The sequence below is a fragment of the Chrysemys picta genome, unplaced genomic scaffold (genome assembly GCF_011386835.1).
Source record: "Chrysemys picta bellii isolate R12L10 unplaced genomic scaffold, ASM1138683v2 scaf1, whole genome shotgun sequence".
Taxonomy (NCBI): Eukaryota; Metazoa; Chordata; order Testudines; family Emydidae; genus Chrysemys; species Chrysemys picta.
The window spans coordinates 4561090-4579656 of record NW_027052708.1 but is presented as its reverse complement, the minus strand read 5'-3'; the positions used below and the strand labels follow the sequence as shown (position 1 = coordinate 4579656).

At 48.6% G+C, this 18567-nt stretch overlaps 1 protein-coding gene across 1 annotated transcript in view; it reads right to left on the bottom strand.

Moving 5' to 3' along the window:
- Nucleotides 1–16980, bottom strand: part of LOC101935899 (scavenger receptor cysteine-rich type 1 protein M130-like) — a 28116-nt gene extending 11136 nt beyond the window's left edge. Inside the window, exons 1-4 of the mRNA XM_065578735.1 lie at nt 16968–16980; nt 16298–16612; nt 5165–5479; nt 4622–4927 (exon numbers count right to left, since the gene is read on the bottom strand). Coding sequence (XP_065434807.1) covers nt 4622–4927; nt 5165–5479; nt 16298–16612; nt 16968–16980 — 949 coding nt within the window. The remainder of the gene's footprint in view (nt 1–4621; nt 4928–5164; nt 5480–16297; nt 16613–16967) is intronic.
- Between the last annotated feature and the right edge of the window lie 1587 nt (nt 16981–18567).

Genomic DNA, 18567 nt, shown 5'->3' with positions numbered 1-18567 from the left:
AAATCATCCCAGCCAGGGCTTTGTCAAGCCGGGCCTTAAAAACCTCCAAGGAAGGAGACTCCTCCACCTCCCTAGGTAACGCATTCCAGTGCTTCACCACCCTCCTAGTAAATAAGTAAGTGTTATTTATTCCTTCTCATAACACAAGAACTAGGGATCACCAATGAAATTAATAGGCAGCAGGTTTAAAACAGACAAAAGCAAGTATTTCTTCACACAATGCACAATCAACCTGTGAAATTCCTTACCATGGGATGTTGTGAAAACCAAGACTATACCAGGAGACTCCACAACCTCCCTAGGTAACGCATTCCAGTGCTTCACCACCCTCCTAGTGAAATAGTGTTTCCTAATATCCAACCTGGACCTACCCCACTGCAACTTGAGACCATTGCTCCTTGTTCTGTCATCTGCCACCACTGAGAACAGCCGAGCTCCATCCTCTTTGGAACCCCCCTTCAGGTAGTTGAAGGCTGCTATCAAATCCCCCCTCATTCTTCTCTTCTGGAGACTAAACAATCCCAGTTCCCTCAGCTTCTCCTCATAAGTCATGTGCTCCAGACCCCTAATCATTTTTGTTGCCCTCCGCTGGACTCTTTCCAATTTTTCCACATCCTTCATGTAGTGTGGGGCGCAAAACTGGACACAGTATTCCAGATGAGGCCTCACCAATGTCGAATAAAGGGGAACGATCACATTCCTCGATCTGCTGGCAATGCCCCTACTTATACAGCCCCAAATGCCGTTAGCCTTCTTGGCAACAAGAGCACACTGTTGACTCATATCCGGCTTCTCGTCCACTGTGACACCTAGGTCCTTTTCTGCAGAACTGCTACCTAGCCATTCGGTCCCCAGTCTGTAGCAGTGCATGGGATTCTTCCGTCCTAAGTGCAGAACTCTGCACTTGTCCTTGTTGAACCTCATCAGGTTTTTTTTGGCCCAATACTCTAATTTGTCTAGGTCCCTCTGTATCCGATCCCTACCCTCTAGTGTATCTACCATGCCTCTTAGTTTAGTGTCATCTGCAAACTTGCTGAGAGTGCAGTCCACACCATCCTCCAGATCATTAATAAAGATATTAAACAAAACCGGCCCCAGGACCGACCCTTGGGGCACTCCGCTTGAAACCGGCTGCCAACTAGACATGGAGCCATTGATCACTACCTGTTGAGCCCGACGATCTAGCCAGCTTTCTATCCACCTTACAGTCCATTCATCCAGCCCATACTTCTTTAACTTGGCGGCAAGAATACTGTGGCAGACTGTATCAAAAGCTTTGCTAAAGTCAAGGAATAACACATCCACTGCTTTCCCCTCATCCACAGAGCCAGTTATCTCATCATAGAAGGCAATTAGGTTAGTCAGGCACGACTTCCCCTTGGTGAATCCATGCCGACTGTTCCTGATCACTTTCCTCTCCTCTAAGTGTTTCATAATTGATTCTTTGAGGACCTGCTCCATGATTTTTCCAGGGACTGAGGTGAGGCTGACTGGCCTGTAGTTCCCCGGATCCTCCTTCTTCCCTTTTTTAAAGATGGGCACTACATTAGCCTTTTTCCAGTCATCTGGGATCTCCCCCGATCGCCATGAGTTTTCAAAAATAATGGCTAATGGCTCTGCAATCTCACCCGCCAACTCCTTTAGCACCCTCGGATGCAGTGCATCCGGCCCCATGGACTTGTGCACGTCCAGTTTTTCTAAATAGTCCCGAACCACTTCTTTCTCCACAGAGGACTGGTCACCTTCTCCCCATATTGTGCTGCCCAGTGCAGCAGTCTGGGAGCTGACCTTGTTCGTGAAGACGAAGGCAAAAAAAGCATTGAGTACATTAGCTTTTTCCACATCTTCGGTCACTAGGTTGCCTCTCTCATTCAGTAAGGGGCCCACACTTTCCTTGAATGATGGGCAGGACCCTGTAGGCTTAGTCATGGTGTGTAATGTTACCAGTGACACTGGGCTCTGTGGGAGACAGTCCTGGAAGCTACATGTACATTATTAGGAAGAAGGTTTAAATACAGGGCTTCTCCAGTAAGTTTTTCTGTAAGGATCGTAGTACCAGTCTCAGGACCGGCCAGTCAAGAAGCCCTATGGAGACACTGTACATGGATTTGAAGATGGGGCAGAGAGGGGAGCTGCAAACTTCATTAAGCAGGAGGGGTCGCTTTGGTGAGGGGAGAAGCAGAAGATCACAATGACCTCTTTGTGTTTCAAAACTCTGTGGATCTATGACCCAGACCCAGAAGACAGGCTCCATTTAGCCAGAAGGGAACCAGATTGTCTAGCCATTAAAATTAAGTTTTCTAGTGAATTATTTTTTTCCACAGGCCCCTGCCACTTTCAGTGCCCAGGATGGATAAATCAGGGTTGTGCAGCATCAGGCTGTTGCCTGTACAACCCCTGCCTCATTCACTTTAGAAACTGGAAGGCCTGTAGAGAATGAGCAGGGGAGCGCAGGAAGAACTAGGATGCTCTTGTTAAGAGCAGTGACCCTCATTCAGTAGAGCTCAGTTCTGTTCCTGATTCTGTCACAGACTTCACAGGTGATGCTGAGCAGGTCTCTTAAGCCAGTTTTTATGCAGTGTGATTTTCAGAAGTACTGAGCACTCTCAGCTGCTGCTAGGGTCAAGACAAGATGTGGCTGCTCAGCTCTTCTGCAGTCAGGCAGTGAGTGTGTGTGTGTGGGAGGGGAGGGGGGATGAGCACAGGGCTGTGAGTCAAAATACTGAATTTTATCCTGGCTCTGCTGCTGACTCACTGGGGGGGCCTTGGGCAAGTCACTTTGCTTTTCTTTCTCAGTTTCACCAGCTGTAAAACAGAGCTAATAATAATACTTACCCACCTGCTTCCCTGGAGTTTGTGAAGGTTTATTAATGTCTGGACAGTTCTTTGAATCCAAAATATGGTGAGTACTCCGAAGAATCTGGCCCTGAGTGTCACAGGTTGGTGCCCAATCACCCCAAATAAGTAACAAGTTTGGAATTTTGGTTTTAATCATTCTATGTAAAATTTTCAGAAGAACCTAACTGATGTAGGAGCCTAAGTGCCATTTTCAGAAGTGACTTAGGCAACAAGAGGTTGAAGTCTCCATGGTTCTTCGGCTCCTGCGTTACTCGAAAAAATGGGATTTAAGTCCCTAAGTCACTTAGGCACTTTTGAAAATCTTATTCTTGGACTTCTAAGTGTCTAAGTCACTTCTGAAATGGGCATAATAATGGTGCTATTTCCCAGGGTGTTATGAAGACAAATTCATTCATGTCTGTGGTGCACTCTGATACTATGGTGATGAGCACCCTAAAAAAGCCCATGAAGAAATTAATGTCTGTATGCTGTGCAGTGTTTGTATGGTACGTATAGTAAATAAGGCCCCGGATCGCATATTGAATGATGAGATAAAAGGAAATATTTAACAGCTCCCTCATCCCCTGAGCCCCAACCTTGTGTGTGTGTGTGTGTGTGTGTGTGTGTGTGTGTGTGTGTGTGTGTGTGTGTAGGGGGAATAATAGGATGTGTGCATGAAATTAGATTGTATCATAATTTATACACACAAGGGAGGAATGGGAGCTGACTTAATATTACATGGGTAACCTTAACACTGCTATTTCCTAATTCTTGAGCATTTGGCTTTGACTGTTTAAGGATTTATTTTTATTTTTATGTAAGGTAAATATTAGAGTTGGTCGACAACCCACAAGTATTTTGAATGCAGTATTTCAGTTTTTAAACAGGTCCGAGATATTGGCATGTGGAAATGGAATGAGAATTTTTGTTTAGATTCTAACTAAAATGTTGATTTATTTCAACTTTTGGAAAATTAAACCTTCAATTTTCCTTTTCAGTTTTTGGGTTTACAGGTTTTTCCCCTTCCTTCCCCTTTCTATTGTTTCATCTTTTCTTCCACCTTAAAACATTAGAAAAAAGTTAAAAAGCGTAAGAAAGCAGGGGGGAAATTTTTTGTGTTTTTTTTTTTAACTGGAAAGATGTGAAAAAAGGTAATTAAAAAATACAAATTGAGATAAAGTGCTACTTTCTCTGTGGTGTGCTACCAAAAATGCCCTCAGGAACTCAAGTGAGAGAAGGGAAATGGTCATTTTCAGCAATTTATAGTTCAGCCAAAATGGAAGGAATTTCACTGGAGTAGGTGGAGGAACATTCTTGGCCCCACACTGACCCCTTCCCAAACTGCAAAGGCCTGCTGCAAACAATGAAGGCACGAGAGCTTCTCAAAGCCGTCGAGAATATTTTATAATAGAAATTGTGAAGCAACCTCTATATTGGCAGTCGCTATTAGCGCCCCCTCTAATTACTTTAGCAGTGATTTGGAGAAGGATGGGGCCAATGAATTGATGACATTTATGTAACCCAAGGGACAAAGTGCTGCCCCTGCTCCACTGCCCTGCATAAGGACAGAGTTGCTGACTAAAGCTCTTCCAGGAAAATCCAGGGCTTTCCTGTAATAATATTATTTACTTTAATTTTGTGTTTAATATATTTACTATCATTATGTGTGGTTTAGAATCTAGCTCCCCCTCCCCTTGCTGTGCCCTGAGGTTCCCCTGCCCTGGGGACAGTGTCACACACTGAGGGGCAGGTGTCCTTAATCCAGTATTTCTCCTGCACTTACCTGAGCAAATCACACTGGCATCATTGTCGTGTGAGCACTGAGAGGCCCCCAGAGCAGTAACAGGGCAATGGCCCAAATGGGTTTCAGTCCCTTTGCAGTGAAATGTGTCTGTCCAGACAGAGCCAGTTCCCTTCCCAAAATACCCTCCTCCTGGGGCTGATACAGCGAATCCACAGTCAAGCTGATGACAGAGAACATTGGCATCCAGTAAATCCCAGCGTGAATCACAGAGGGTTCTCCAGACACCAAGAACCTGGATCTCCACCCTCCCTGAGCATGCTGTGCTGCCATTCACCAGCCGGAACCCTGTGTGCCGAAGGGAGAAGGGGTTTAGAGAGGGAGCCTTGGAACTATTTTATACCAAATAGTTAAAGAAAGGAAAGTCAGGGGGCATTGATCCCTTTTTCATTATCTTGGCTTGTTTGGGTTTTTGATCCAACCCTATCCAAAACAGCTCCCTACACAGTGAGATCAGTACATTGCTTGGCCCTAATCTAGAATACACATCATTGGAATTTTAAAGACATTGTGCTGAGTTCTTACGTGAGCATATGGCACTAGCATCATTTGTGTGTGAGCACATCTGATTTTCTTGTAATTTCCTGGGACAGGAGAGCAGGAGAGACTCATTCCCCACACACTGGAATTCTTCAGTCAAGATCTTTCCTTGTCCTTCTCCAAAGTGAGCTCCTCCTGGGATAGATACAGCTATTCCACACTCAAGTTCATTACAGATAACGTTGGCAACTTTGAGATCAAAGTGTGAATCACAGACTGTGGTCCACGTGTTTCCATGTATTATCTCCACACGTCCTGAGCAGGCATCGTCCCCTCCAACTAGCTGAGGCTTAATGTGTCCTAGAAAGTCAATGAAGGTTGAAAATTATAAATGGGCCTTTAGGAGTTAGGATGCTTCACCGTCATAAAGCTCATTGCTGCCTTCACTTGGCCACCAAACCACAATAGTACTAAAAAGGCAAGGTATAAATAATGGGAAAAGGGGGATTTAGATAACTTCTAATGTATATTGATTGCTATGCTATGTAGAAAACTGATAAGGGAAGCTAAAGACATCAGGGTAACATCCATGACTGGCAGGACTATGAACAACAAGAAGGAGTTTTTAAGTATATTAGGAACACACAAACAAACAAATCCTTACATTGGTGTAGGTACATTACAAATAGAGATGGTTAAAATTTTAATAATGATGCAGAAAAGGCAGAAGTGTTCAATAAACATATCTGCTGTACTGACCCCAGGCAGGAGGACTCAGGGGACGCAGCTATATGGAAGGGCTGGGGACAGGGCTAGGGGCGGGATCCTCCTGTGTCTTTCTGATATGCCATACAGCTATAAATATCTTACTGGTACGGCATACTGGACCGTACCACCATACTTGCACCATTACTTGTGTCTTACATATGACATTCTTGTTAATACAAGCCAGAATGACATTTCCCTTTTTCGCAACAGCATCACACCTTTTCAATTTGTGATCCACTATAACTCCCAGATCGTTTTGTGCAGTACTGCTGCCTAGTCAGTTATTCCCTATTTTGTTGGGGTTTTTTTTTTGGGGGGGGGGTGCTTTTGCATTCGATTTTTCCTTCTTAAGTCTAGTATTTTGCACTTTATTGAATTGAAACTTACTGATTTCAGACCAATTCTCCAATTTATCAAGATCATTTTGAATTTTAATCCTGTCTTCCAAAGAGTTTGCGACCCCTCTCAGCTTGATGTCATCCACAAATTATATCAATTTATTCTCTACTCCATCATCCAAGTCATTAACAAAAACATTGAATAGTGCCAGACTCAGGACAGTGCTATTATTTATTTATCCCATAGGGACACAGCAATCACAGAGAAAAGGGATAAAGCAACCGAAGGTCTACAGGCCTATGTTTTACCTAAAGCACAGCATTTCCCTCAAAACTGGGCTGATAACTTATCCCAGGTATCCCTGCTTCTGGGGACCGAGTTTCAATCTCCTTCCCTACAGATCCTGCCTCATCTCCTCTGTTTATCAGGGCTCTCCTTTTAACAATTCCCAAGCTCTCTGTTTAAGATTTCTACCTTGGGGGCTCCTCCCGAACAAGGTGTGGTTATGCTCAGCTTGGTCAGAGGAAGAAGTTCAAAGCCCTTGACACCTGTATTGTCAGTTAATTACCAGTGACTGGGTTCCCTAGAGCCATTATCTGCCTTCCTGGGACATGTGGGGAGCTCAGACGGGGGATACCCTTTGAACCCTGGTAGGAAATGTGAAAATAGCAATAAAAGGAACTGAGGTACACATAATATTCACAGAAATACAGATATAGCCCATGCTCTTTGCAGAGGTCATATTAGACAAAGAACTGAACATGAGCTCCCAGTGTGTGATGCTGTGGTTAAAAGGACTAAGATGATCCTTGGATGTATAAACAGGGGAGCAATGAGTACTGCTGGCTGAAATACAGGATTTCTAGTGTACCGGAAATTTCACTATTTTAAAATGTCCTGTAAACTGGAAATGACCCTAAAATTTTGTTTTGGAAACTCCAGCCCATGGTGTATCCAACCTGAAATTTGCTCCCAGGAACCCCAACAGATGCGGAGTGACACTGACATCCTTGTCAGTTTCACCACTTTTAACATCAGGACAAGCATGTCAATTTCTCACAGCCACTGCTGGGGCTCTGGAGCAGCCTCATCATGTGGCCTGACCTGGACTGGGGGCCCCCGGGCTTCCAGACCCCTTGGCCAGCTGGCAGCCTAAGCAGGCAAATAGCCCAATCCAGCCCACTCTGCAAGGCAGGGCTGCCCCGGAACCGCAGACCCTGGGACACCAGAACCCATCCAGGACTTCCAGGCCCTGCTATGCAGACCCTGGATCTGATCCTTGGTTAGAGCTGGGATTCCCAGGGCTTTCAGTCTCCTTTCCCATGACAGAGAGCCTGAAAGCATTGGCAGGGCTGCCCTGGAGGTACAGACCCTAGAAAGAGCAGAGTTTCCAATTCTAGAACAATCTACGTGACAGGGTTAACAGGAACTGACCAGGGAAGCTAGCAGGGATCCAAGTTGGTTTCCAGCAGACCCCCCTTGTGGTTTTGAGAAAGTTTACTGAACTCAGTTCCATGATAAATGTTGAGTTCAACAAACTTGTATTTTCCAATGAAATTCTGGTTTGCAAGATAATTTCCTACCAGCTCTAGTAGGAAGGTGATTTTACCTTGTATACACCATTGGTGAGACCAATATTGCATCCAGTTTTAGTGTCCATATTTTAAGAAGGATGTTAAAAAATTAGAAAGGGTGCAGAGACAAACCACAATAATGATTCGGGGGCTTGAAAATGTGCCTTGCAGTGAGAGATTTATGGAGGTCAATCTGTTTATTTTATCAAAAAGATGACTGTGACACTCTATACCTTGGGGTAATGTGCTGTAACCCCCATATTCCTCATTTTCATATAATCGTGATCTTACGTATAAAGCATGCCTTGTAAGGTATCATGCGAAAGGTTATGATCTACCAAAAGTCATTTCTCTATCCATATATGTATATCATTAATGCATATGAAGTTATGAGAATTGTGTAGTATGGTTGTCACTAAAACATGCTGTAAGTTGGGGGAATCAGCCAGATATTAGCTCCCTAGAGGCAACAGCAAGGAAAGTAACCAACGCTCGGTGCGGTGGCAAACAACCCATCAACAGCCATTGTCCAGCAAAGGAGCTACAATGCAATGACTCACCAGCATCAGGCCACACCAGGGGAATTGCTCAACCTTGCTTGGAGAGACTCCGTAATGCTCACCTGACTCTGAAGGAGGGGGAGGCAAAGGCAAGAGGGAGGAAAGGACATGATAAAAGGAAGAGATGTTTGCCATGCTCTTCCTCTCTCTTCCACCTACATCTACAGACACCACACCAAGCGACTGAAGCACTGATCAAAGGGGAGAGCCTGGCTGAAGAGCAACCAGCCAGCCTGTTGTGAGAAGCATCTAAGTTTGTAAGGACACTGAAAGTGTTAAGATCAGCATAGAATGCATTTTGCTTTTATTTCATTTGCCCAAATCTGACTTGTTATGTTTTGACTTATAATCACTTAAAATCTATCTTTATAGTTAATACGTCTGTTTTTTTATTCTACCTGAAGCAGTGTGTTTGGTTTGGAGCATGTCAGGGACTCCCCTTGGGATAACAAGCCTGGTACATACCAATTTCTTTGTTAAATTGACGAACTCATATAAGCTTGCAGCATCCGGTGGGCATAATTGGACACTGCAAGACGGAGGTTCCTAGGGTTGTGTCTGGGACCGGGGGGTAATGGCTAGTGTCATTCGGTTGCACAATCCAAGGAGCAGCTTACATGCCAGAGGCTGTGCGAGAACAGCCCAGGAGTGGGGGTTCTCATAGCAGAGCAGGGTAAGGCTGGCTCCCAGAGTTAAGGATTGGGGTGACCTAGCAGATCACCAGTCCAGATAATACCAGGGGAACATCACAATGACCTAGAAGTGACTTGATTGCAGTGTATAAGTACCTTCGCAGGGACAAAACACTACATACTAAAGACCTTCTCAGTCTAGTGGAGAAAGGCATAACAACAACCAATGAATGGAAGTTAAAGCCAGATAAATTAGAGGTAAGGAATACATTTTTCAGAGTGATGGTGATGAAATATTGAAACAAACTACCAAAGGAAGCAGAAGATTCTCCACCTCCTGAAGTATTCAGAACAAAATTGCATGCCTTCTCGAAGATGTGCTTTAGCCACACAAGTTATTAGATTCAGTACAGGAGTAACTGCATTAAATGCTATAGCGTGTGTTACTTAGGAGGTTAGACTAGAATATCTAAAGCTCCTTTCTGGCCCTATAACCTATAAAGAAATGAATCAAAAAGAAAGTAAAATTTGCAAAGTGAAGCACTCAAACATTCTGAATGCCAGACTTGTACTTACCTGTGAAACCTTCATTAGTCCCTTTTGTGACTATGCATTATGATACAGTCTTTAATTACATGATCAGATGCTATTTTTTCCACTTGACCCCTCCCTCATTCAGTGCAGAGGACACACGGTGCTCACGGATGGGTAAATGGTCAATAGTTCTTTTTATATTCACTCTTTAATGTGTGGCCATGATGTCCTGCACGTCATCCAAACCCTACTCTGAATACTGAATTATTAATTTCTGCATGAGATTGTCTGTAGTGCTAATTTCTATATTAAACGAGTGCTTTACAAAGACTAATTAATTTCTCTTCACAACACCCCTGGGAGGTAGGGAAGTGTTGTTATCTCCATTTTACATGTGGGGAATGGAAGTCCAGAGACACTATGACCAAAATTATCAAAAGCGTCCCTAAGTTTTGGTGCCCAACTTGAAACATCCAGGCCCTGGTTTTTCACAGTACTTAGCCTTATACAGCACAGCTCCCACTGACTTCAGTTTACAGCAGCGAGTGCTCAGTACTTCTGCAAATCAGACCCCCACGGTTACAAGGGGGCCACCCATAAAATGAGGAACACACAATTAATGACCACTTGGGAAACTTTTGGTTTCAGTGACTTGCCAAGCATCACATAGGAACACTGAGGCAGAGATAGATTCTAATTCCCAAGGGCAGTATTCACCTGCCTTAACAAAAGACCCTCCTTTCTTGTAGCGGGATGGACACCCGCTCCTTCCTGGAAGGGCCTGAAAGCAGCCCTGGAGAGGACTGCAGCTCTAAAAGCTGGGCTGATTGGGGAAGCGGCCGCAGCTGGGCCACACCCCAATCAGGCCACAGCTGGCCTGTATAAAGACGCTGGGAGCCAGGAGCTTAGCAGTCTCCCTCAGCCTGTAGAAGGAGAAGGGCCTGGCTGCAGGGAGCTAGAGACAGGGTACCTGAGTGGAGCAGGGCTGGGAAAGGCAGAGGAGCTGGGGCGCTCCATCCTGGAAAGCCCCAGGCTGCGGCCTAGCATAAGGCCAACAGGTACTGGGGGTTGCAGAGGGCAGACCAGGGGTAGGACAAGGCAGCAGGTCCAAACCCAAGCTTGCCAGTGATGAGTAGGCTGATAGTGCAGTCTGCTCCAGGGTGTGAGGCTAGACGATGACTGGCAGTAGTCTTATACTGAGGCAAGGTGGGGATAGTGGGTGGGGGTTCCCTGGGAAGGGGAGATCCTGAGAGAAAGGGGTTACTGCCAGGGGGTAGCACCCCAGCTAACAGGGCACCGGAGTCCAGGGAGGGACATGGGGGGCCAGTTGGCAGTGGGACACCAACCTGCAGAGGGTGCTCTGGGCTGGAAATTGAGCTAATTCCCTGAGAGACCAGCAGGAGGTGCTGCAGAGGTGAGTCTGCACTGCTATATTTCTCTTTCTGCAAACCCCTGCCTCACACATTGCACACTTTACAGTTTCTGCAACAAATGAGGCAGGGGACCTACAGACAACCACCTCCTTCACTCCACAGCCCTGATTCAGGGTAGTGTCTGTCCTGTGCACTGAATGAGGCAGGGGGTCCTGTGGAGAAAATAGCATGTCATCATGTAATGAAAGACTATATCTTAATGCATACGTACAAATGGGCAAAAATAAATTTGCAAAGACAACTTTAATTCTGCCCTTTTCTTGTTTTTTATTGCTCAATTTTATGTTCCTTAAAAGTAATGTTTTGTGCATAATTGCCTAGGTTTAAAAAAAAAACACTGAAAACAATGAAGTTGCAAGATGTGAATCATATTGATACCCACACAGTTCATCAGCAGGGTTTGAAACCTCTGCCACTTGCGCTAATAGCGTAACTGACAGCAGTAGTAGGTTGTCATCCTCTTTGTGGACCAGCACTAGAGGGGGATCAGAAGATTTTATTGGAGGGTTTGACAAATATTTGCTGACAACAGGGGAATGGCAACATTCAGGGATTCCGTTCTAGGTTTGTGCTCTAGTGTTGACAGACTCTTCTTCCCCTGTTCCCCCAACCCCTAGTCCCTTCTGCCCCATCCCCTCCAAGCTGTCCCTGTCCCAGTCCTGTCTCTTCCCCATCCCTTGCTCTGTGTCCCAGTCCCATTCTCCTTGTCTACCCAGTCCCAGTCTCCACTCCTCAAGCTTCTCATCTCCAGTCCCAGTCTCCTTGCCAAGCTAGTCCTTGACTTCACTTCTGGCTTCCCCAGCCAAGTCCCAGTTTCCCCCCATTCTCTGTGCTGTCCCTCTCCTCTGGGGTCCTCATCTGATCTATTTCTAACTCTTACCCTTTCCTTGGGTTGTCATGTCTGTTCGGAGCCCCAGTTTCCCTCCCTGGATGCCTTAGCCAATATCAAGGCTTCTCTACACGAGCACTTAGTTTGTGGCAAACTGGGATGTAAATTTACCCTGCACTAGTCTGCAGCACACTGAGTGTCTGTGTGGACCCTGCTGTTGCACACTAACCGTTCCCTAGTGCTGTGAAACGGGAGTAGATCAGAGCACACTAGGGAACAATTAGTGCGCGGCAGTACAGTCCACGTGGACTCTGGCAGGACAGTGCAGGGTAGATTTACACCCCAGCTTGCCACAAACTAAATGTTCATGTAGAGCTGCTCTCAGTCTCCCCCACCCCATCCTGACTGCTTATTCCAATCTCTTTGCCCATTTAGTTTTAGACTCTCCCCACACTCTGGCTCCTTATCTGGTCTGTCTCTCCTCACCCACCCCCAGTTCCACACCACTGGTTCCCAGTCCCAGACTCCTTCTCCAGTCAGTCCCAGTCTCCCGCACCTCCCAATCTCCTTGCTCAGCAAGTCAGTTTCTAACCCCCACTCTTGCTCTGTTCACCCTACCTATGCAGTAATACTGTAGTCTCTTCCCTCTTCCTCCTCCCTATACCAGTCTCCTTGCCCAGCCAGTTCCCATCTCTCCCTTTCACTCCCAGTCCCTGTTTCTCGCTTCCCACCAGTATTCAGTCATAGAATGTCTGTCTGTCCCCCGGCCACCCCACAGGCTCCTTGTCCCAATCTACTCTCCTCCTCTTATCCTGGTCTGATTATTGTCTCTTCAACATTCAATTCAGGTGGTTTCCTTTCTGCAGTGCCTGGGCCCAATAGGGGAAAACAGTCTCCCTGGGACAGAGTGCCAGGAGTGACAGATAACCCTGCACTCGGATTGTAATGCTGGCAAACCAGGTGCCAGCTCATGCCAAGCCCCAGGTCTTGTTGAATGCTTACAAATGGATAGCCAGGCCAATTTGCGTGTGTATTAGTATTGATCAAAGTGATTATTAAATGTGTAAATGTATAAGAGTGTTTAATCTTCAAGAAAACTAACAGGATGTTATTAGCATTATTCTCACTTATCTGTATCCGGTTATAATGCAACAACAAACATTTACACTGTGTATAGCCCTGTAACTAAATAACCCATCAAAGGAGAAAGAGGCCTTGTGAAATGCAAATGAAGAATTTTTCACAGAAAAGTGCTAATTTCAAAGCAAGTGGTCATTGTGTGTGATGACTGAAGGCAAACACTCTAAATGCATTCCTCACTCTTGGTCATCAGAGGAAGAGTCCACATGGATAGTGACCCTGTTGGCTTGTTTTCTGTGAGAAGAAGCTGTAAGTCTGGATTCAAGGAAAGAGCCTTGATCTCTGGACTGTCTGGATTCTAACAGGGTGGAATAAGTGAACGAAAAGATGGAGATCCCCAGAGTTATTCTGGGTAGCCTTGAGAGATCTTTGGGAAACTGGCAGATGACTAGATGTCTGCTACCATTTTCAATTATAGACTGTGAATCACCTGTACGTATATTTTACCTGCTCTAACCTCTCAATAATTCTCATTTCCTTTTCTTAGCTAACAAATCTTTAGTTAGTTTACTATCAAATTGGCTACCAGAGTTGTCTTTGGTGTAAGATCTAGGGTACCAACTGATCTAGGGTAAGTGACTAGTCTCTTGGCATTGGGAGCAAACTGAATGTGGTGTGATTTTGGGTGTTAAGTAATCATTTTATTGCGTAGTCCAGCTTTTCTGGCGGGCAAAATAGACTGCAGAGTCTAAGGGCACTGTCTGTGACTCCATGGCAAGACTCTTATAGTAATCCAGGCACAGGTGCTGGCTTCCAAATGTCCCAGGGGGTGCTCAACTCCTGCTCCGCCACCAGTCCAATCCCCACTCTACCCCGTCCCAAATGCCCCCTCCACACCGCCTCTTTCTACCCCTCCCCCGAGTGCGCCCCATCCCTGCTTCTCCTCCTCCCTCCCAGCACCTCCAGCATGCTGCGGAACAGCTGATCGTGGTGGCTGGGAGCCATTGGGAGGGAGGGGGAGGTTGAGCTGGCAGGCAGGAGGTGCTGGGGGGGAGGGGGAGGAGCAGGAAAGGGGCACGCTTGGGGGAAGGGGGGAACTTGGCTGCTGGTGGGTCCTAATTTTTTCCACAGAGTTGGCTCCTAAGAATCCAGGAGTTCACATTTGTTACTGGCCTGGTGAAATCTAATTATAGACCACACCACCAGTGTGCAGTGTCTGCCCTGTTTTCTGACAGTCTGCCCTGAGGTAGACACTCAGTCATGAGCCCGTCCAGACAGTGTGACACTGATCTCTTAGGCCTTGGCTACACTTACCCGCTAGTTCGACGGCTGGAAATCGAACTTCTGGGTTCGACTTATCGCGTCTAGTCTGGACGCGATAAGTCGAACCCGGAAGTGCTCGCCGTCGACTGCGGTACTCCAGCTCGGCGAGAGGAGTACCGCGGAGTCGACGGGGGAGCCTGCCTGCCGAGTGTGGACCAAGGTAAGTTCGAACTAATTCGAACTAAGGTACTTCGAACTTCAGCTACGTTATTCACGTAGCTGAAGTTGCGTACCTTAGTTCGAATTAGGGGGGTAGTGTAGACCAAGCCTTAGACATCAATTAGTCCCCCAAAGAAAGCTGACTGAGGTAATTAGCTAAGAAGGCTTGCAGGCTGGGTGGATAAAGAGCCAAGTAGCCCATCAGCCCGAATCTGATAAAGAAGCACAGGAAAGAAGCAAGAGCCGGTATGCTGTATTGGGGTGGATTGGCTTCCCCTGGCGGCAATTTAAAGGGCCTGGGAGCCCTTTAAATTGCTGTCAGAGCCCTGCTGCCGGAGCCCTCGGGTAGTGGCGATGGGGCTCAGGTGGCGATTTAAAGGGCCCGGAGCTCCAGCCGCAGCTACCGCTCCAGGCCCTTTAAATCGTCCCCAGAGCCCTGCTGCCAAAGCCCTGGGGTAGCGGCAGTGGGACTCCAGCAGCAAGTTAAAGGGCCTGGGCGGTAGCGGTGGCTGAGCCCTGGGCCCTTTAAATTGCTGCCGGAGGTCCGCTGCCACTACCCCAGGGCTCCGGGCTGTAGCGGCGTCTTGAGCCCCAGGCCCTTTAAATTGCTGCTGGAGCCATGGGGTAGCAGCGGCGGTGCTCCGGCGGTGATACTGCAGTGGAGCCCCGGCCCTTTAAAGCTCTGCCAGAGGCCGGGGTCCTGGGCTAGCGGCGGCAGCCGGGAGCCCTCTTGGATAGTGATTTAAAGGCCCCACCTCTTCCGGTTGAGTCCCCCCCCACTCCCCAAGGACTCTGGAGTACCGGTAAGTCCTTTAACTTACTTTCACCCCTGGGTACACTGGAGTGGAATGGCTGGAGTGCGGGTTTCTCAGACAGGTAGGTTTCTACTTTGCATTTATTCAGCATTTGCCTTGGGAACTGCTTGTGCCTAGTTCCCAGGCAGCCGGTCGAGTTCCTTTGTACCCTCTGGATACTCTTCAAATCCCCAAGCAGCAGGGAACAGCCCAGAAGTTCAGGGTTTACAATCCCAGGCAGAGACAACCCATAGCTGCTGATAGTGGGAGTGGGGGGGGGCACAATTTACATTTTTGGCTGCCTCTAGAACTCGAGTCATGCCCCATCCTCCAGGCAGCCCCCCCCACTCACCCGTTACCCTCACTCTCTCCTCCCGGAAAGCAGCAGCCCCATTCCTGCAGCTCCCGTCTTCCTTCTGCCTCTCCCCGTGGGGCACAGCTTGCAGCTCACAGGTTCCGGCAGCTGCCACGCAGGGAGGGGGCGCGGGCCACACTATTTGCCTGAGCAGGGCTGGGAAACCATGGCAGAAATCACACACACACACACACACACACACACACACACACACACACACACACACACACACACACACACACACACCTGAAGAGGCAAGAACGGGCCCAGCAGGGAATGGGGAGGTGGCTGCAAGGCTCCCACTGTTGGCTCCTCCCATTATGCAAAGGAGCTCCTCTCTACACTTGTGCATTTCTGATATAGAAACAGTGGAAATAAGGATGGTGCAGCTCAGTCAGTTACACCAGGATCAGCTGAGAGTCTGCGGCACTCGCCCCCACCCCGCAGCTCCTGTCCCAGCTCCCTCAGCCACAGGCAGGGTCACAACTGCTGCTGCTGCCCCGGGGAGACACTGGGCTGCTGTACCCAGGCACGTATCAGCACAGACCTGCTAATGGGGCCACCCCACCCCACCCCACAACAACTGCCCCAGCTGCCCCTGCTAGTGGCCCAGAGGATGGCACAGCTGCTCATCCCCAGTCTGCCCACAGGAGCTCAGGGAGAGACTGGTCAGTTCCACCCTGACCCCAGTGCAGGGCACAGTCCAGTTCTGAGGCACCAGGAATGTCACACACTTTGGGTTCAGTCCCTTCTCCCTCACGGGGAGTTTCCTACGGGGCAGGTTGGCTGAGTTCTTACCTGAGCAGATCACTCCAGTGTCAAAAGAATGAGGGCACTGGGCTGCACCCCATCCTCTATGACTGCAGTCCCAGAGAGCTGACTCGTCACCACTACAATCAATTTGATACAGCCAAGTCGGTCCAGATCCTGCTCCAAAATGAGCCCGGCCAAGGGCACTGACAGCAGATCCACATCCCAGCTGCTTACAAACCACCTCAGCATCTTCCATGTCCCAGATAAAATCACACACCATCCCCCATTGATCCTGGTGTTTAACCTCCACTCTCCCGGCACAGGGGCTGCCTCCATCCGCCAGCCTCAGCTCGTTGACACCTTCAAAGAGAGACACAGAGCAGGGTCAGAGCAGCAGGGAGTCCCCTCCCCAGCATTATCACAGCAGAGTCCACACCTGGCAGCAGGGGATCCGCGCCCAGAGCCATGAGAATGGGACATGCCCAGAGCTGCCTGATGGCGCCAACTGATCCTGTCTCAGGGCCTCACACTCGGGGCTGTCAGTGCTGCAGCTTTCGCCGTATTATCCCCACTCTGGCGATTTGGGGTGTTTTTACCTGTCTTGCGAGAACACGATAAAAGGCGCCAACTCAAGGAGTTTCCCTTATTTCAAATGGCGCCATCTCCTGTCACTGTCACTGGGGCTGAAGCCAGAGAGACGCGGCCATCTCCCTACCATCTGTCGACATGTGGGAGTGAGGCCGCCCTGAGTAAAGTTGGCTGCCACCTCCCACTGTTTTCAATGAGATTGAAGCCCACAGGGAATGTGACTTCCCCTGAATGGCTGAGACGACTGGACAGGACCCAGGGACTGTGATCGGCAGCAGACACCCTGTGCAAAGAGGATGGGAAGAGTGAGGGGAGCAGGGCACTTGGGGGCAGGAGGCAGATTCAGGGGTTGTTAGGGAATGGGGTGCAGGTGCTGTGTCAGCAGAAAGGAGGAGTGGAAAGTGTAGGGTGGAGGGTCTGGAGCAGGGGACCAAGGGAAGGGAGGGGGTTGGAAAGTTGGGTCAGGAGGTAGGGAGAGGAGGGGGTCTAGAGTGTGGAGGAGGGAGAGTTGGGGGGTGCGGAGGGGTCTGGAAAAGGAGGCAGAAAGAGAGAGGTGGGGGAGTGAAGGGGCAGGGAGGTGGGGGTTTGGAGCAGAGGGGCATGAGGGAGCAGTGGGGTGAGGAATTGGGACTGGAGTAGGAGGCAGTAGGGAGGGTGGAGAGGGGAGGAGGGGGTCTGGCACAGGAGGCTGGAGGGAGGCAAGGGAAGAGGAGGGGCCTTTAGATTGTGGGGAGAGTGCTTCACAGCCTCCGACAGAAAAGTTGAGGGGATGGGGTGGGGGAAGCCAGGGAAGTGTTGCTGTTTGCAAAAGGCTAAACCAATCCCGTCATGTTACGGTGACATTATAGCTGATGTGAATGGTTGATGTCAGTGTGAAGGTCTCCAGTATCTGTCTGTAACTCACCCCTGACCAGTAACAGAAGTCTGAGTGTGAGTGTGAACCACGCTGCGTTAATTAGCTCAGTGGCTGTCAAGCTCTTTCCCAGCCATCCCTTCTTCTGTCAGAGGAACTGAACCAGGAGGGGAGAGCGAAGGCAGTGCTGGGCAATGGACGGCAGTTCCCGGCTCAGGGGTGAGGGAAGGGTAAGCGCAGTCTCCAGCTGAGCAGCCAGGGGTAGTTGTGCAGTTTGGGTGCATTAAATGGTGACTTTTCAGCCTGCGATTCTCACCCCCACTCTGGCAGAGGGGTTGAGGGGGGTTCTAAAGTCCAAAGACAGATGGAAAAAAAATGGATTTTTTTTAACTTCACAATTTTTCTTCTGTGGCGCTTGGCATTACAGCCTTGTGTGCCCTACCGGAGCTTCCTCTCCCCACCTGCCCCACACATTTCCCTCTTCCACTGGTCTCTTCCCACCCTCCTCCCCTGGGCTCTTCCCCCTCCTCTTCTCCCCTTTCTACCTGGCCTCTCTGCCCTGCGTGTACAGGCTGCTCCTTCCCCAGATGAGGAGCAGACTCTGCCCCCACTTCCTGCCATTGGCTTTTCTCCCAGTAGCTCTGAGTTCCACCCCCTGCCCCCAGTTGTCTCTAGAGCTGTTTGCATCTCTGGAGGTTGTGGAGAGGAAAAGCTGGTTGCTGGGAGAGAGGCAGTTCACAGGGACTTTGAGGATGGGCCACTGCCTGCCACACAGTCCTCGGATATTGCCTGGGAGAACTGGTCCCCAGGACAGGGTTTGAGAACCCAGGACTGTCCCTGAGACTGGGAGCAAGTACAGGCATTATTACTACGC